Source organism: Temnothorax curvispinosus, unplaced genomic scaffold, assembly GCF_003070985.1.
Source record: "Temnothorax curvispinosus isolate PA1 unplaced genomic scaffold, ASM307098v1 QBEX01011708.1, whole genome shotgun sequence".
In the NCBI taxonomy this organism is placed as follows: domain Eukaryota; kingdom Metazoa; phylum Arthropoda; class Insecta; order Hymenoptera; family Formicidae; genus Temnothorax; species Temnothorax curvispinosus.
Genome location: NW_020221488.1, coordinates 67,710 through 87,288, shown reverse-complemented (window position 1 = coordinate 87,288; position 19,579 = coordinate 67,710). Strand labels below are relative to the sequence as shown.

The following is a 19,579-nucleotide window of genomic DNA, read 5'->3' as shown; positions in this document are numbered from 1 at the left end:
ACAGAAAACATCTGTTGAATTTCCTTTCTTTTTCTTCCGACGTTGAATCGATTATTTAAGCGGCAAATACTTTCTCGCAAAAATGTTAAATTACAAATATTTTGATTTCACTGTTATTTCGCGCCGTTACAATTAAGCTAAATCAATTAGAATTAAATTAAATTATAAAACGTTAATATATGCAAAAAAGGAAAGTTATAAGGGAAAAGTACACAAAATAGAAAAATGGCAAAAATTATGTGTTATATACATGTATCAACAATAATATTATGTGTGGATTATAATTCGCAGTTGTGTAGTACACGAGATATTTTTGGAGAATTTTCTCTGTCATGAATTATATATGATAACGTTTGAATATAAATTACCACATATCGACTTTACCATATACATGTATTTAAAAAATCTCTCCTAATATTATATATAATGTAGAGAAAAATAAAGACACTTTTATTACATAGTATGACGCCAAGCAATCGATTAAACTTATTAAAAATTTCATCTGCTTAGCCGTTTTTTAGATATGACAGTCGTACCTCCGTTTAATTCGACGTGATTCGGATGTAGATACATTTTCTGTCCTGTTGCCTTTGTCGGGAGCGCATACAGTGTCGCACTGCGTGAGACACTGCCGTGTCTCTTCATATATGTATACTGACATACATAATGAAGCACGTGGATAAGAATCGCCGAAATACGACTAGTGCGCTGGCAGAAACTTTACAGCAGAATTTTCCTTATGAATGTTCTATGAGAAAGAAACATCTGTTGAATTTCTTTCGGTTCTTGAATCGATTACTCAAATGCCGAGTTCATCGCGAAGATATAAATATTAAATTGCAATTGCGTGTCGATGTAAGAGCGATATTCTACGTACTGAATTTTTTTAAGCCTTTAGGGTAAATTACGGAAAATAGCTTAAATTGTAAAACATTAAAATTGATGCTAGAAGAGAGAATATTTAATGGGTAAACTGAATGTGGTAGGGATAAGCGGATCTTCATCCATTACATCCCCGTCATAACTATTTTAGTGCTAGCAGAGAGATGATCAATGTTGTAGATAAATACTTCAGTCTTAACCGAATTCTTTTGTTGACAGTTGGTTTGTGGCCGTATGAAAAATCCAAATATGTTCAACTGCAATTAATCTGCGTCTATAGTATACTTATATCTGGCATTATATTTCAGGTATAGCAATTTTAATTTTAATGATACTTACATGTGTTATCTTGGACACACATCTCACATCTATAGAAGCAATTTGTACCTATGATATATCCTTGAAAATGTTAATTGAGTTATAGAGTCAATAGAGGATTTTAACAAAAAAAATATTTTAGTTTAAATTTTAAAAGTGGTATATAATAAATAGTCAATAATATTATTCTCTTATTCTCTATTCATATAAGAAAATCTGTGTGAATGCACATATACATTTATGCACTTGTGTACATAATACAATTACGTTCCAGTGTATTAAATGTCAATTACAACTATAATAATATTAAAAAATTATAAATATTTTATTAAGAATTGTTTTATATATAAAATAATAACTAAAAATATCTTGTAATATGTGTGTGTGGAAGTTAAAAATAAGAATGCTCTTTTATTCGAATTTTTAATTTCTAATTTCTTAAAGAAATTTATTATTTATAGCTCACAACAATGTTAACTTCAAAATGTACTGCAGAATTCATCATAAAGATTTTATCTCCCTCTATCGGTTCCAGTGGCCTAGTCATAAAATATAATGCTTTTTATGTTAATAGTAAAACGGTAAGTTAATTATCTACTATATTTGTTCAAATAAATATTATAATATCTAAAATTTAATATCTAACAACTCTTTTGAAATTTTATTAAAATAAGTGGCATAAACGTTTATTGAAAGAATAGGTAAAGTTTTTAATGGAACAAGTTCAGCATATCTATAACGATTTAAGAGACAATAACGAAATTGCTATCGTAGAAAAATATGGAAGTATCGCGAAACATTATACAACTGGTCTTACAAGTAAGACATCTTCGGATTTCTATTTTTTCTTGTATTTCAAACCTGCTATCTGGTTATTATTCAAACCTCCTGTTGAAACTTTTATTAAGATATATAGTTTTAAGTAATGCAAAAAGTTACATTAATGTTTGGATTTAAATGTATCAAAGATGAAGAAATAAGGAAATTCTTCTTCAAAAGCTCTTGTAATTAAAAATAACTTTAAATACAAATAACACGCCACATTCGGTCCGAGCTTAGATCTTTTTGTAGCTCAATATTAATTACTGTGTATATATAATATGCATATAAAGTAACTTTAACTTTGTACAGTTTGTATTTCGTTCTAAGTCTAATGTTATAAGAAATATGACTGAGAGGTGAAATAATATATATATATATATAGGCATTGTACTGAAATGTGAAATAACAGTGCACGATACACTTTATAATTTTTTATGATGAGCAACAGACATGATATTAAAATAATAAATCTTATACTTATTAAGTATATATAGATAAATATAATTTAAGACATTGATGACAATAAGAGACAAAATGGAGAGAGTAACTTGTATAACAGAAATTATTATATTTTTATATGCAGTACAGATATTTACGTATGAAACATTTTATGATGCGATATTATCCAAATTTTAAACAGCAAAAAATTACATTATATATTACATATATTATATTATATATTATATATTACTATTTTATCATGGTAGGATGCTTTTTTAGTGGTTTTTCTATTTGGTTTATTTATTTTCGTGAGTATCCAATTATGGCCAAACTTTACATATATTATATTACCTGCAAACACATCTCGATCACATCATTCGCCAATTACCATGGAATATTTTGTCGATCAAAAAAAATATTTCTACTTACCGCTTTTTCATATAAATGCAACTATGGTGATAGGATGTTTCGTAGTGATATCAACAGGTTCAATGCTGATTGCATATCTTCAACATGCCTGCGGAATGTTTGAAATTGCTAGGTAAAATAATAAACTTAAGAATAACTGGCATATTTAAATTAAGAATTAGTTCCGTTTCCTATTAACATTCACACTTGAGAAACATTTTTTTAAATACAAATATTATGTCTCACTTTGCAAGATATATGAGAATGCTCAATAATTGACATATTAAAATATTAATACATTTATTATTTTAATACATTTAGTAAAATAATAAATTCTTGATATGTATGATTTGTTAATATAAAGTACAGTGTACGTAAAATTACTTTTTAATTTTACTTGAAAGTGGAATTTTAAATCAAACGAAATAAAGTAGAAAGAATAAATAAAAGTAAAAAAATATCATATTTAATTTATATCTCTGTGTCAAAAATTTTAAAAGAGTTTAATGATATTACGAGTGTTGCAATTTTATCGTAAACGTTCATATGAATATTTTGGGCTAATACTGACTCAACAAAATCAAGATTTGTTATTTTGTTGAAATAATGCTTATTTTTGTATAAAACTTTATATAATTATTAATAGTTAATTATATTATTTACAGTTATCGTATTGAGAGAGCAATACAAATTTGTATATCAAATAATATTAAGGTGCAGAACGAGATTCTGGCTTATAAAGGCATAATTCATGCTGTAGATATTCATCGAAAAGCTATGATGTTGGTATTTACTACATAATATATTCTATAATATATGAATAATTCTTGCAATAATTCATTTTTGTTTTTAAAGATTCTCTAGCTATCTAATATCTAAATTTGAAATATCATTTATGTCCTTAATCGCTGTCGGAGTGCTCGCTTTAAGCCTAAATAGTTTTCGAGTAAGTTTCTGTTCTTATCTATAAGCTTTTAATAATATGCATGCCATTTCTTTATACCGTTTTATGTTAACAATAAATCTTATTTATTATCTTCCTCTAACAATATTATACAATACTTATGATTGACATTTATAATCTTTATTTATAAAAGTATTAAAGAATTTAATACATTAATTTATAGTCAATAAATCCTACACCAAATTCTGTAGCAAACTACATATGTTTCTGTTAGGAGTTGATCTCAGTAGTATATTCGTGTGTATTAGGTCTTTCAGATTGTATTATTCGGATATAATTCTGAAGAATTTCTGGTTAATCTTGTAATTGCACTTATGTGTTTTATATATATGTTTTTGGCCAATTTCATTGGACAACAAATTATAGATCATAATAACCACGTATTTGCCACTGCGTAAGTAATGTATCTACTTTGTATACATTTAAAATTTAATTAACATCATAAAAGAAATACCATCATATAATGCAGTATAGATATTAATGAAGATATAATTATGATGTAGAGACTTCATGTATATATACTTGATTTTCTTAAATTTCTAATATTATTATTGTTTTTAGATACAAAGTCCGGTGGTACGTAACTCCTTTACACATACAAAGATTAATACTACTTCTGTTGCAAAGAGGCAATAAGAGTTTTGGCCTGTGTGTTGGTGGATTGTTCATAGCATCTATAGAATGTTTTGCAACGGTAAAACATATTTTATATACGTTTTATATACCTACTAATATTTACCATGTACAAATATTTCATATATAATATATAGTACCAATAATATTATATACAATATACAATAACTTTGTGTTATAATAAATTGAACATATTTTGATACGATTATATGAAAGCAAACATAATATTTTACAGCTAACCAATGCAGCCGTATCTTACTCTGCTCTCATGTATTCAATGCGATAGTATAACAATTAATATTATAACAGTAGAAAGTTGACAAAAGCGTGCAATATATCTTATGTGTAAAAAAAATGAATACAATACGTAACATGAAAGAAGAACAAATAGGAGCCAAAAGAGAAAGATTTTATAATAACGTTTACAATTAATGTACGAGAGAGAGAAAGAGTAAGAAGTTTTAAGTAATATATATATATACAGGCTAAATATAAGAATAAAAAAATTTAAGGAGATATTCCACGGCTTATTTTAAGACAAAAAGGTTCTACAAACATATGCCCTAAACTGGTTCTTTTTTATAATACAGGTCAAAGTAGTGAAAAAAATATTAAAATTTCTAAAATCTGGGAAACGTTTGAAGATATTTTATTCAAATTTGGTATGCGTACATGTATTAAGAATCATATACGAGTACCGATATTGACCAGTGATACACACGATTGTATTTATAATTTTCAATTTTATTTTTTTACCTTATCTCAAAAGTGGCACATTGTTTCAAAAAAGTAAGAGGCAGTTTTTGTGAAGTTTTAGTTCGGAAAGTTAAAAAAAATTGTTGAACTTGGAAAAAACAGTGGTAGTATCATTTTCTCATTAAAAAACTTAATATGATTTATGACCATTTCTTTTTAAAATAAGTCATGGAATATCCCCTTCAAGTTTTTTGTACTTATTTAGGAAATATCCTGTATAATATTTGCATCGCACTTTATATTTACACATAATAAGATATAAATAAAATAAATGACGCAATAAACTTATAATTTTACATTTATTGTCCTTCTTTATATATTTAATATACTACGTAAACACTTTCAAAACTTTAATGTAATCTAACTGCATATATGATTTGATTACTTTATTTTTAAGCATTCTTTCCTGAGAATTGATATTATTCTAAATACGGCCACTATTTCTTAATTCTTTGTTTAATATTAAAATTTATAATTTTCTATATTTTATAAAATGGTATTTAATTTAGCAAGAATAACATAAGAATTATCTGTGTAAAAAATAGGACATATATACCATATATATATATATATATATATATATATATATATATAAAATTTACATATATTTATATATAAATTTATATATATATATATATATATAAATTATACAATTAAAAATAATGTTATATAATTTTACTATTGTTTAGTAGGTGTGATACTTTGAAAACATTTTTACCTCGGCAGACCATATGTGACATGTGCATACATATTGAAACGAAACATATACTTACTTTCAGTACTGCTGAAAAGTGCATAACATGTTTGCATAACTTTCACTTTATGACTTCTGTCACAAATGATATTCCACGAACAGAAAACATCTGTTGAATTTCCTTTCTTTTTCTTTCAACGTAGAATCGATTATTTAATCGGCGATTTCTTTCCTACAAAAGTATTAAGTTACAAATATTTTGATCTTACTGGTATTTTGTGCAGTTGCAATTAAGTTAAATTATGAAATTAACATACATTATAGAACGTTAAAGTAGAAAAAAAGCATCACAGGGAGCATTAACTCGACCAACACAATATTATAATAATGATCGATATTTGTATCAAATATCAATCAATTTTTATATTTATGCATTTATAATATAAAGGTATTAAAATTTTTTTAATTTTCAACTTTTTTTAACAAATAACCGGTACAAAGAAACAGAAAAGTGTATAAGGCAAAATTATATGTTACATATTGAAAACAATATTACATACATGTGCATTACTATTTGTAATGGTGTAGTCATTTAATCAACGAGATATTTTTGAAGAATTTTCTTTTTCATAAACTATATATACATATGAGTATACATAACGATAAATGAAGCATGCGTGGATAAAAACCTTTGAAATATAACTAATGCGCATGCACAACTTTTACAGCAGAACTTTTCTCATGAATGACATTCTATGAGAAAGAAACATCTGTTGAATTTCTTTCGGCTGTTGAATCGATTACTTAATTCGCGAACGCGTTGCGAAGATATAGTTAAATTGCAATTGTATGCCGATGTAAGAGCGATATTCTACGTATTGTATTTTTTTTTTTTTTTTTTTTTTTTTTTAGCCATTTCACTAAATTACGGAAAATAGCTTAAATTGTAAAACATTAAAATTGATGCTAGAAAAGAGAATATTTGTGCCACAAAACCGAATGTGGTAGGGATAAGCGAATCTTCGTCCATTACATCTCCGTCATACCTATTTCAGTGTTTGCAGAGAGATGATCAATGTTGTGGATAAATACTTCAGTCTTAACCGAATTCTTTTGCTGATAGTTGGTTTGTGGCCGTATGAAAAATCCAAGTATGTTCAACTGCAATTAATCTGCATCTTCAGTATTCTTATATCTTGCGTTATGTTTCAGGTATAGCAATTTTAATTTTAATGATAAGTACTTGTCTTATCTTTACAGACATCTCACATCTATAGAAGCGATTTGTACCTATGATATATCCTTGAAAATGTTAATTGAGTTATAGAGTGTGTCAATAGAGGATTTTAATAAAAAAAATATTTTAGTTTAAATTTTAGAATTGGTATATAATAAATAGTCAATAATATTATTCTCTCATTCTCTACTCATATAATAAAATCTGTATGAATTGCGCATACATTTGTGCACGCGTATATGTATAATGCAATTATGTTCTGCGCTGTTATGTATTAATTACGATACAATTACAGTAATATGAAATAACAGTATATTTTTATTTTTTATTACATATTTTTATTACAATTATATAAATTATTTAGAATTGTTTCATGTATAGAGTGATAGCTAAGAATGATTTGCAATATGTGGAAGTTAGGAATAATGCTCTTTTATGGTAATTCTTAAAGACATTTATTACTTATAGCTTACAACAATGTTGACTTCAAAATGTACTGCAGAATTTATCATAAAGATTCTATCTGCTGCATTCTTTTTCAGCAGCTTTGTCATAAAATACAATTCCTTTTATGTCAATGATGAAACGGTAAGTTGATTTTTAACTATATTTGTTCAAATAAATATCATAATATCTAAAATTTTATACCTAACAACTTTTTTAAATTTTATTAAGTAGCATAAACATTTGTTGAAAGAATAGGTAAAGTATTTAATGGAACAAATTCAGCATATCTACAATGACTTAAGAGACAATAACGAAATTGCTATCGTAGAAAGATATGCAAGTAACGCAAAACATTATACAGCTGGTCTTACAAGTAAGACATCTTTGGATTTTTACTCTTTGTATTTTAAATCTGTTATTGTGTTTCTTGTTGAAACTTTTGGGAAATATCTAGTTTTGAGTTATGCAAAATTCACTTTAACGCTTCAATTTAAATGCATCGAAGATGAAAAAATAAAAGAATTTGCCACCAAAATTTTCGTATTTAAAGTAACTTCAACTTTGTTTTTATATTTTAAGAAATATGATTGAGGTAAAATAATATACATATATATAGACATTGCACTAAAATGTAGAATAAGAATGCATGATACTTCTCATAATTTTTTATAATGAGCAACAAATGTTAAAATAATAAATATTTTATTTGCTATACGTAGATAAAAATAATTTAAGACATCAAAGACAATAAAGAAGTCACATAGTAACTTGTATAATAAAGATTATCACCTATTTGTTTAAAATAAAAAGATTTGTGTATAAAATATTTTATGATGTGATATTTATAATTATAACAAGGAAAATTTTCAAGTTGTTAGAAAACTATATTTTATATTCCCATCTTATAATGTTATTTAGTGATTATCGTTGCTGGTTTATTTATTTTTGTGGGTGCCCAAGTATGGCCAGATTTTATACACATTATATTATCTGCGAACGTATCTCAATCACGTAATCTGCAGATCTCCACTGAATATTTTATCGATCAAGAAAGATATTTCTTCTTATCGCTCTTCCATATAAATGCAGCTATGATCATAGGATGTTTCGTATTGACAGCGACAGGAACAATGCTAATTGCATATCTTCAACATGCCTGTGGAATGTTTAAAATTGCTAGGTAAGATAATGAATTTAAGAATAACCGAGAAATTGAATTTAGGAATTAGTTCCGTTTTCCATTAACATTCACATTTGAGAAACATTTTTTTAATACAAATATTATATTTTACTTTGTAAATAGAAGAATGTTAAATATAGGAAATCTAAATAATTGACATATTAAAATAATATAATCTTGATATGCAATAATAATAATAATAAAATCTTGATTTTTTAATTATAAAATACAGTGTATGTTAAATTACTTTTTAGTTTTCCGTTAAAAGTGCAATTTTGAATAAAATAAAGTACATCATATTTTTTTTATATTTTTGTTTATATTTTAAAATTTTTAATAGGGTTTACATAATATTACAAATATTGCAACTTTAATATGTTCGTATAAAAATTTTTGACTAATATTAACTCAACAATATCATAATCTGTTGCTTTTTTTAAATTATTGCCTATTTTTCCATAAACCTTTACATAATTATTAGTAATTAAATTATTATATTTACAGTTACCGTATTGAGAGAGCGATACAGATTTATATACCAAAGAATATTAACACGCAGAACGAGATTATGGTTTATAAAGGCATAATTCGTGCTGTGGATATTCATCGAAAAGCTATGATGTTGGTATTTGCATGTTCTACATATAATATATGAATAATACTTGCAATAACATACTTTTGTTTTTAAAGATTCTCTAACTATCTAAGATCTAAATTTGAAATATCGTTCATGTTTTTAATCGCGGTCGGAGTGCTTACTTTAAGTCTAAATATTTTTCGAGTAAGTTTTTGTTCTTACTTATAAATTCACATTTAATAATTTGAATGTTACTTCTTTATATTGCTTTATATTAATAATTTTATTAATGTTCTTTTACTAACAATTTTAATATCTTATATTAAAAATTTTAATATGACAATTGTAAAAAATGTTCTAAATTTTTGAAATATCCAGTGATTTAAATTTAAAATTATTTGACTTTAACATTTTTATACAGATTCTAAAATTATTTAAAAAAATTTTTTACATTTAATAAGAATAACAAGAGAATATGATAACTTTAATAGGCTACCTCACTTTGATTTTGATGAAATTTTATAAGAACAGGTATTTAATACTTTCTAAAAGTCGGTGTAGCCATTAGTACAGAGTTGCGGAAATGCCTTGTTTCCAAGAAATTATAATTTTAATTATTCGACTTAATTAACGTTTTTCAAGATTTTGATATAAAAAAATAAAGACGAATATCTAATTATAATTGAAATTTCTCGAAAACTAGATATTTCCGTTACTTTATACTAGTGACTCCGACTACATTTAGTGTATGAATATATCATAAAATTTCATCAAAATCAAAAGAGCCTTCTAAAGTTAAGCCAAATATTAATTATAACAAGAAAAAAATTGCTATTAATCTTATAACTCTATTTACTATATAAAACTTATTCAAAATATTTCAATAGTGTAACAGGACTGTACAATATTAAAATTTACATGAAAAATAAATGTGATTTTATTAAATAATATTATAATATCCAAAAAAATTAGACATTTTATATAATAGTTATAAATTATATTTCATTAATAAAATTATTAAAGGTCAATACATTAATTTATAGTTAATTGCCATAAAATATTTAGGTAAGTAATTATACATTTTAGGGGAAGCACCTCCGATGACCTTGACCTTGACATATGTTGTCAAGGTCACCCTCCTGAGTGACCTTCAGAAGTTTTTAGCCGTCGCTTGTTTTTTATTAAAAAGTTATTAACAAAAAAAGGTTTGGCGACCTCACCGATTTCAATGACCTTGATATATGTTGTCAAGGTCATGACCCCGAGTGACCTTCAGAAGGTTTTAGCCGTCGCTCGCTAATCGTTAAAAAGTTATTAACAAAAAAAGTTTGGAAAATATAGCATATATAGGTGCATATATAGGTTAGTTGACGCGCTTTAAACACTTAAATACTTTTAAAGCGCGTCACTAACCTACTTAGGTACGATTTACTGCTTTAAATGTTGTGTTTTGGTAAAGCAGCGACTTTTTCGCAAAATAAAGTATTCTCTGCTTTAACAAAAAAATTTCAATTTATCAACAATTTACTGCTCTAAATGTTGTGTTTTGGTAAAGCAGCGACTTTCTCGCGAAATAAAGTATTCTCTGCTTTAAAGAAAAACGTAATATTAGTCGTTTATGCCTCTCAGTACTTAAAATAACTGCTATATTTTCGAAACTTTTTTTGTTTATAACTTTTTAATAAAATACGAGCGACGGCTAAAACCTTCTGAAGGTCACTCAGGAGAGTGACCTTGACAACATATGTCAAGGTTAAGGTCATCGGAAGTGCTTCCCCTAAAATGTATAATTACCAATATTTATACCATGTTTGTATTAGGAGTTGATCTCAGTAGTATATTTGTGTGTATTAGGTCTTTCAGATTGTATTATTCGGATATAATTCTGAAGAATTTTTAATGAATCTTGTAATTGCTTCTATCTGTTTTCTATACATGTTTATGGCCAATTTTATCGGACAACAAATTATAGATCACAATAACCGCATATTTGCCACTGCGTAAGTAATATATTTACTTTATATCCTATATACATTTACAAATTTAACTACTATCATAAAAGAGAAAAATAATGTAATAGATATTAATACATATAGAGTACAGGTGTATAGGATATACATATGATGTAAAAACTCCATGTATATGTACTTATTTTTTGTAATTTTTTTATATTGTTATTACTTTTAGATACAAAGTTCGATGGTACGCAACTCCTTTACACATACAAAGATTGATACTATTTCTGTTACAAAGAGGCAATAAGAGTTTTGGCCTGTGTATCGGTGGATTGTTCATAGCATCTATAGAATGTTTTGCCACGGTACAAAATATTTTATATATCATGTTTTATACACCAATATACAAATATTTTCCATATACAAATATTTATATATATGATACAGTACCAATAATATTATATACAATATACTTACTATAATTTTGTTTTATAATAAATTAGACATATTTTAATACAATAATATGAGAGCAAATATAATTTGTTACAGCTAACCAATGCATCCATATCTTATTTTACTATCATGTATACTATCATGCGATAATAACAATATAATGTCTCAATTAATATTATAATTATGAGAAGTTAACGAAAGACAGCATTCTATATAAGAATACTGCGTGTTACATAAAGGATGCGAAAATGATAAATAGAAAATGATGTTTTTACAAAGTAGGATACTTAACGTAAGAAAAGAAGTAATTAATATGTATTTGCCTTTACCTTAAATTTTTACGAATTATATGATAAAAAAAAGTAAAACAATAATGACTATATTTTACATGTTATTTGTCTTCTCTAAATTACTAGTTTATGTTACTATTACAGTACTATTTTAGCATTTTTAGAAATTTTAATCTAATTTTATATTATATATTATTTAAACTTTATTTTATTTCTTTTTTATATTTTGTGTTATGAAAATAGATATTATTTTAAGTTCTGCCACTGTTGTTTAATCTTTTGTTTAATATTTAAATTTGCATTTTTTTATATTTTATAAAACACTATTTATATATGTATACATATGTAATTTAGAAGAGTAGTTAGATATATGTATATAAACTATATATGTTATGTACACACACACATACACACACATAATATTATTTGCTTTACAACTCACAGTGTAGTCGACATAATACTTTCAAGGAATTCTCACTATTACGGATCAAATGTAATGTACTAATGTACCTACATATCGAATTGAAGCATGTGGGAAGCATATAAGAGTCGCTCAGACATGACTACTGCGCATGTCGAATTTTTACATCGCAGGACTTTTCTCGTGAACAATATACTATGAGAAAAGAACATCTGTTGAATTTCTTTCGGCTATTGAATCGATTACTGAATTGGTGACTATGTCTCGACGATATAGTGTTAAATTGCGAGCATATAGATCTAACAGCAATATTCCGTACTTTGCATTACAGTTGAACTAAATTAAGGAAAATAACTTAAACTGTAACATTACTAGTAATATTCAATTTTAATGTGTGTTGCAATTTAAGTTATTTTCCATAATTTAGTTCACTAGAAGAAGAAATATAGCGAAAAAATATATATGTATAATTGACCGACCGAAGGTGGTAGGGGGATACACAAAAAGAACTTCATCCACTTTATCCCCGTCATAAGTATTTTAGAGCTAGCAGAGAAATGATTATGGATAAACATTTTAGTTTAACTCGAACTCTTCTGTTAATAATTGGTCTGTGGCCTTATAAAAAATCGAAATTTACTCAACTTCAGTATATTTGTATTCTTATTATTTTTACAACTGGTATTATATTTCAAGTATGTGTGTCAATATTCTAAGAGCTATGTAATATTCTAATTTCCTTGCTACATGCATTACAGAATATATATATTAAATATATCAAATTGATTTATGCTTATAATTTTTTCAATAACAATTTACACAATTTATATTTTCTCAATTAGAATACCAATAAAATTATACGTGATTTAACATGAAAGACAATAACATTCTAGAAATTTAACTAAATAATGAGGATCCTTATTCGATATATTTATATAAAAATAGACGTTTCTGATTTTATATTTATAATTTGTAGACCAAATATAAAATTATATGTAAAGAAATTTATGCTATTCTAATTTCTTTAGAATATTATTATTTATAGTTTACAGCATTTATAACCTTAAAGTGTAACGCTGACCTTATCATCAAAGTTTTCTCTTCTACATTCGGTTTAATTTGTATAGAGATAAAATACATTTCGTTTTACATCAACAATAAAGCAGTAAGTTTGTCTATGTATTTATTTAAATAAATAGTAAACAAATTTTTGGATAAAATTTTAAACTTATGTATTTTTTTTAATTTTACTAATTAATTGGAGGTATATAAGTAGTATAAAAACATATTAAAACAATAGGTAAAATGTCTATTAGAATATCTTCAACATGTTCATGCTGATCTAAAAGATCATAACGAAATCGTTATTATAGAAAAATACGGAAGCAAAGCAAGACGTTATACGACAGCACTTATAAGTAAGTATTTGATTCTTGTTTGGACCCACGATACATTATATGTTTAAAACATGAAAGAAGGAAAAAAGAAAACGACTGAATAATTTTACTAGTAAGACTTAAAAAAATTACTTAAGAAAGTTAGATTAATGTTTAAATTTATATGTTTCAAGCAATAAGGTGATGAGAAACTTCCACTTTAATTAAATAACGTTTTCTAAACTAAGTATTTTTTGCCTTGTACTTTATCTATTTTTAATACATTCAAATCCAGGCAACTACAATATACTAGAAAATTATTAAGTTACATAGTCATAGTATTGATGCATTCAACAACAAATTGAACTGTATTTGTAAAATATTATTATCCGTTCCTTTCGGAAAAGTTGGAAAAAGATTTACATATTATTATCTTAATATATATGTATGACATAATTATAGAATTAAAAATTCCAAATTATTAAAGACATTTTACAATTTGTTAATTACTTATTTACAATGTTATCTAGCGCTTTTGGTTAGCCACGCATTTGTTCATATAGTCATACAATTGTGGCCAAGGTTTCGTGACATTATCTTGTCTATAAATGGATCTCATCAACGCCATCTATATATTGTGACTGAATATTTTATCGATCAAGAGAAATATTTCTACTTACTGTTATTGCATATGTACATATATTACTACGTAGGATTATTTATTTTATTAGCGACAGGAACATTTCTTTATACATATCTACAGTATACCTGCGGAATGTTAAAAATTGCTAGGTAAAAACATAATACATATATGTTTAATGTAAAAAAAGAAACATACGAATAATTAAAAATTTGTATTAAAAGAAAGAATCGTGTTTCCTATTTTATAGAAATGTGAAACAATATCTTAATTTGTTGTAATAAGCCGCGAAGTATATAGAAAGCATAAATCATTAAAAAAATAAACTTATACATATACGTATATAGCATTTACATGCAAAGAGTTTTCAAATACTAAAATTCGTTATTTTAAAATAAACTTAAGAAAGCCATCACATTTGGACTCTTAAGTATACCATCTTTTTTGTTAGATATTTTATCTATCTTTAAACTTAACAGAGATTTTAAAGGATGTTTACTATTTCTTCCAATTCATTCTTATATAATACATAAGTAGAGAAAGTGTGAGTATAATATGGAATATCCTGAACTTTTTTTAAGATAACTTGAGAACTATTTAAAGCAACTATGAATCTGTGAAGTAGATTGACTGCAAAATAAAAGTTTATAAAGTAACTTACGCAAGTAGCGATACACAAAATCTTAAATTATATGTAACTACATGACACCTTGTACTATACACTGTTGCTTTGTACGTTCAGTTAGGAGTTCAACAGCTAGTGATTTTACTGCTGACCACTAGATTGTAACAATTAATAGGCTAGATACTGTAGCATTTTATATTACTCCACTATTCTACATTACCCACACTTTCTTAACCTCCCAAAATTAATTTATTATATTTTATTTGTTACCCAATTTTGAGAATATTATTTACTTCGTAGCTTTGTCAGATAAATTTATACATAACTAAAACATTTTAATTATTCACAGTTACCGTATCGAAAGCGCGATGAAAATTTATGTATCACAAAATGTTATACTGCAGAATACGAATTTGCTTCATAAAAGTTTAATATGTGCTATAGACATTCAACGAAAAGCAATTGCGTTAGTATTTATTTTATTATATAATAATGTATTAACACATACATATATTTTTCTTTAATTATTATGTATTTTTATATTTAAAGGTATTGCGAATTAATACGATCCACATTTGAAGTAACGTTCATGGCTTTAATGGGAATCGCAGTGATAACTTTAAGCTTCAATATATTTCGAGTAAGTTTTGTTTATTTCTAACCTTAATAGATTATTTCTAAATAATCTAATAAGATGACATTAATTAATATTTGATGATTAATGATTGATTGAAAAACTAGTTTATTCATTTTCAACTCCGTAACTTTTTATCTTTATATAAATATACACTACATAATTATATAACTTTTAAAAATATTTTCCTAATATTTAAATTATAATTTTGTGTTAAAGTAAGATTTATATAAAATTTGCAATTTTTAACGTAGTAAAATTAAGTAAGAAATGAATAACAATTGCTTAATGCTTAAAATAATGTAAGAATATTTTTGTTATTTAATAACTTAAAACATTTTAATACACACATTGTCTGTCCAGTGAGTTTTATATATCTTACCACAGTACGCCCATAGTAAAATTTTCATTATCATAGGTAATCATATAAATAAAATATTATATAATATTATTAAATAAGACTATATCTTCATATGAATAGTGTGTTAAGTTGCAAACTTTTTACTTTACGTTGTTATCCAGTTATTTATGTAACAAAAAATTTTATATTAAATGGCATTAATGTTTTTAAAAATTTTGAAGAAGCTAATTATTAGTGACCACTAGGACGCCACTGAAAAGCGCCGATCGTGACAACCATGGTAGTCACAAGATGTTAAATAAAGAATTTTTGCTTGTAAGCAAGTCAAAGCTTTTTCAAATTTGGATTTCAGTATTATTCAGATATTCCATAATTTAAATTCTGAATTATGTTAATTTTAAACTTATGTTTAGATTTCTTTGATAATATGTATATTAATTATATTCTTTACATAGTCACACGATTTTTTTATTTAAATTGATTACAATGTTAATTTTCGCCCTATTAGGTTTTTCAGATTACATCATCGGGTTATAATATTGAAGAATTTTCCATGCCTTATTTATCATCAATTAGTTGTCTCTTATACATGTTTCTAGCCAATCTCATTGGACAAGAAGTTACGGATCACTATAATTATATGTTTGATTCGGCGTAAGAAATATTTTCTTACTATGTTATTATATTATTATATTATTATGTTATTATATTATTTTACAATAATAGAAGTAGAAATTAATATTTTACTTTTTAATTTTTTAATATGATACACGAAAACAAATATAATGCGATATTACTCGTCTCTTTCTTTTCTCAAATTATCGATTTATTATATCGTCATATGTAGATACAAAATCCAATGGTATCTAGCTCCTCTACATATACAAAAGCTAATACTATTACTAATACAGAGAGGCAACAAATTTTATGGGCTAACCTTAGGTGGATTGTTTGTGGCATCTTTGGAGTGTTTTGCTACGGTACGGCATTTTTTTTTAAATATGATAATAAAATGAATATAGATATTATATTTTTTTCGTCTCTCCCTCTCTCACTTTGTCTTTCTTTTTCCTTCGTTTAAAGAAATAAAACAAAGATTATTTGTTGCAGTTGTTAAATACATCTATATCTTATTTTATCGTTATGCATTCAACGAGATAGTGATAGCAAAACATATCGACTAACACCATGGGGATGAATTTAGTAAAAAATGATACAGTACACCTTAAGTAAGAAATATCGCGGATTATATAAAAAAATGTATGTAAATTAGATAACAACAAACTAAGAAGTTCTATAGTAATTTTTGTAAGAAACATAATATAACTATTTTACATTCCGTACAATCAATTATTACACATTTGTAAAATATGTGAGAATAAGTTGAAATAAGTTATAATAATTTGTTGTATGTCTTTTATTTTATTAACAGTACTTTCATGTTTTAAAAACCTCGCTCTAACACATAGTAGAAATTTTGTTTTACTTTTTTATTTACTTGCATTTTAAAAATGTATGTTACTGCTCTTGCAAAATTTTTTGCTTTTACAAAATTCTTTCTTTGCTTAAGTTTTTAACTCCATACATCTTTATATTCTAAAATTTTATAATTTTTAATAAAAAGGAAAAAAGATGCTGGATAATAAAAAAATATATAAAACAAAATTATTTATTTTGCGAGAAATGATATTATATACTTTACAGATCGTAATTTTATAGTAGATATCATATTTTTAAAGCATTTTTATTCTGAAGAATCTCAAAAGTAACTTACGACTGTACCCGTTGAAAGAACAAAGATGAATACACCACCGGTAAGTAAGAAACGGTTAATGCGCTTGCGTAACTTTTACTTCAAAACTTCTCTCGTGGATTATACTCCATGAGAAAGAAACATCTGTTGAATTTCTGTCGCCATTAAATCGATTACTTAATCGGCGACCGCGTCTTGGTGATATAGCGTTAAATTGCAAGTGTTTCAATTTCACGAAGTTATTTCGTACCTCTTAAATTTCGATTACATTAAATTAGGGAATTATCTCAAATTATAGAACGTTAATATTTTTGCTAGAAGAAGAAACGTAGAAAATACAGATATATATATTTAATAGATCAATCAAATAGTGGGGATAAACAAAACCTTCATTTCTTTCATTTTCATTTCCATTATACGTACTTTAATGCTAGCAGAGAGATGATCAGTGTCGTGGATAAATATTTCAGTCTTAACCGAACTCTTTTGCTGATAGTTGGTTTGTGGCCTTATAAAAAATCAAAATTTGCTCGATTGCAATTAATCTGCAATTATGTTATTCTTATAACTTGCATTATATTTCAGGTATGCAAATTATAATTCTATGATCTATAGACACATACTAAGATAATATATGTATATCATTATCATTAAAATTAAAATTGGCATATTCCGATTATACTTGCAAATCTTTCTATCAATTTAAACTCAATATTTTCTTAAAAGTGTTAATTGTGTTATAGAATATATCAATTGTGCAGTTAAATACAGAAACTATTCTTTGTTTATTTTGGAAGTGTAATAATATACTATATACTTCTTATTTTTTATTTACCTAAAAAATCTATTTAAGTGCGCATATACGTCTGTATGCACGTATATAAATAGCAATATGTTATTATGTCATATTCTGTTGTATGTTAATTACATTAGACTTACGTGAAATAATATATGACTAATTTAACATTGTTATATTAAATAATAACTAAGAATGGCTTAAAATATGTCAAAGTAAAGAGAATATCGACGTTTTTTCATTCAGATCTTTTAAAAAATATTATTACTTATAGCTTACACCAATTTTGTCTTCAAAATGTACTGCAGAATTTATCATCAAAATTTTTTCTTCTGTACTTATGTTTAGCGTATTTGTCATAAAATACAATTCCTTTTACATTAATAGTGAAACGGTAAGTTGATCGTCTATTGTATTTGTTCAAATAAATAATTTAAATATAAAAAATCTGAGAACTACTAATTTTTATAAATTCTATTAAAATAAGTTTAAAAATTTATTAAAAGTACAGATAAAGTATTTAATAGAACAAATTCAGCAAATCTATAATGATTTGAGAAACAATAACGAATTTGATATCATAGAAAGATATGGAAACAACGCTAAATATTATACGGCTATCCTTACAAGTAAGACACACACATCTTCGGATTTCTAATCTTTCTTGTATTTACTATTCCTTTTCGATTACAAATCAATTAATATATTTTTTATTAAAACTTTTTTATACATTAAAATACTTATTTCGAATGGCATAAAGTAGTATCACATTGTCGCTTGGACTTAATTAAACGCATCAAAGATGAAAGCATACAGAAGTGTCTTAAAATCAAATAATGCTTTTGGAATTAGAAAATATTTTATCTTCTTATACTGCGTTATAAATATAATATTTTAAGAAGCATGTCTATATAAG

The 19,579-nt window shown here is 25.5% G+C and overlaps 4 protein-coding genes across 5 annotated transcripts; all 4 read left to right on the top strand.

Annotated features, from left to right (window-relative positions):
- Window positions 1–589: 589 nt before the first annotated feature.
- Window positions 590–4,914, top strand: LOC112461737. Its single transcript, XM_025027106.1, has 9 exons — window positions 590–1,190; window positions 1,662–1,781; window positions 1,902–2,019; window positions 2,743–3,004; window positions 3,537–3,653; window positions 3,727–3,817; window positions 4,084–4,229; window positions 4,397–4,529; window positions 4,704–4,914. The coding sequence occupies exons 1-9, from the start codon at window positions 1,047–1,049 to the stop codon at window positions 4,752–4,754; spliced, it is 1,182 nt and encodes a 393-aa protein (XP_024882874.1). The 5' UTR covers window positions 590–1,046; the 3' UTR covers window positions 4,755–4,914.
- A 1,968-nt stretch (window positions 4,915–6,882) lies between these two features.
- On the top strand, window positions 6,883–12,042 carry LOC112461741. The gene is made up of 9 exons (XM_025027108.1): window positions 6,883–7,130; window positions 7,624–7,743; window positions 7,858–7,975; window positions 8,521–8,782; window positions 9,287–9,403; window positions 9,473–9,563; window positions 11,214–11,359; window positions 11,547–11,679; window positions 11,864–12,042. The coding sequence occupies exons 1-9, from the start codon at window positions 6,987–6,989 to the stop codon at window positions 11,915–11,917; spliced, it is 1,185 nt and encodes a 394-aa protein (XP_024882876.1). The 5' UTR covers window positions 6,883–6,986; the 3' UTR covers window positions 11,918–12,042.
- A 961-nt stretch (window positions 12,043–13,003) lies between these two features.
- LOC112461744 lies at window positions 13,004–13,966 on the top strand. 2 transcript variants are annotated; one of them, XM_025027113.1, is made up of 3 exons: window positions 13,004–13,173; window positions 13,524–13,643; window positions 13,852–13,966. In XM_025027113.1, the coding sequence occupies exons 1-3, from the start codon at window positions 13,036–13,038 to the stop codon at window positions 13,894–13,896; spliced, it is 303 nt and encodes a 100-aa protein (XP_024882881.1). In that variant the 5' UTR covers window positions 13,004–13,035; the 3' UTR covers window positions 13,897–13,966. The 2 variants fall into 2 exon arrangements, with proteins under 2 accessions (XP_024882881.1, XP_024882880.1); XM_025027112.1 differs by having other exon boundaries at window positions 13,779–13,966.
- A 1,506-nt stretch (window positions 13,967–15,472) lies between these two features.
- On the top strand, window positions 15,473–17,441 carry LOC112461743. The gene is made up of 5 exons (XM_025027111.1): window positions 15,473–15,585; window positions 15,669–15,759; window positions 16,623–16,768; window positions 16,962–17,094; window positions 17,225–17,441. Exons 1-5 carry the CDS (start codon window positions 15,488–15,490, stop codon window positions 17,273–17,275), a joined length of 519 nt encoding a protein of 172 aa, XP_024882879.1. The 5' UTR covers window positions 15,473–15,487; the 3' UTR covers window positions 17,276–17,441.
- Window positions 17,442–19,579: the final 2,138 nt, after the last annotated feature.

Bases quoted from the DNA above. Each gene is read 5' to 3' on its own strand.
- LOC112461737 (XM_025027106.1), top strand. From the start codon at position 1,047: ATGATCAATGTTGTAGATAAATACTTCAGTCTTAACCGAATTCTTTTG. The intron at 1,782-1,901 runs GTAAGTTAATTA...TTGAAAGAATAG, and splicing joins TTTATGTTAATAGTAAAACG to GTAAAGTTTTTAATGGAACA. The intron at 2,020-2,742 runs GTAAGACATCTT...ATGCTTTTTTAG, and splicing joins TTATACAACTGGTCTTACAA to TGGTTTTTCTATTTGGTTTA.
- LOC112461741 (XM_025027108.1), top strand. From the start codon at position 6,987: ATGATCAATGTTGTGGATAAATACTTCAGTCTTAACCGAATTCTTTTG. The intron at 9,404-9,472 runs GTTGGTATTTGC...TTGTTTTTAAAG, and splicing joins ATTCATCGAAAAGCTATGAT to ATTCTCTAACTATCTAAGAT. The intron at 11,360-11,546 runs GTAAGTAATATA...TATTACTTTTAG, and splicing joins AACCGCATATTTGCCACTGC to ATACAAAGTTCGATGGTACG.
- LOC112461744 (XM_025027112.1), top strand. From the start codon at position 13,036: ATGATTATGGATAAACATTTTAGTTTAACTCGAACTCTTCTGTTAATA. The intron at 13,174-13,523 runs GTATGTGTGTCA...TATTATTTATAG, and splicing joins CAACTGGTATTATATTTCAA to TTTACAGCATTTATAACCTT. The intron at 13,644-13,778 runs GTAAGTTTGTCT...TTAAAACAATAG, and splicing joins TTTACATCAACAATAAAGCA to GTAAAATGTCTATTAGAATA.
- LOC112461743 (XM_025027111.1), top strand. From the start codon at position 15,488: ATGAAAATTTATGTATCACAAAATGTTATACTGCAGAATACGAATTTG. The intron at 16,769-16,961 runs GTAAGAAATATT...CGTCATATGTAG, and splicing joins AATTATATGTTTGATTCGGC to ATACAAAATCCAATGGTATC. The intron at 17,095-17,224 runs GTACGGCATTTT...TATTTGTTGCAG, and splicing joins CTTTGGAGTGTTTTGCTACG to TTGTTAAATACATCTATATC.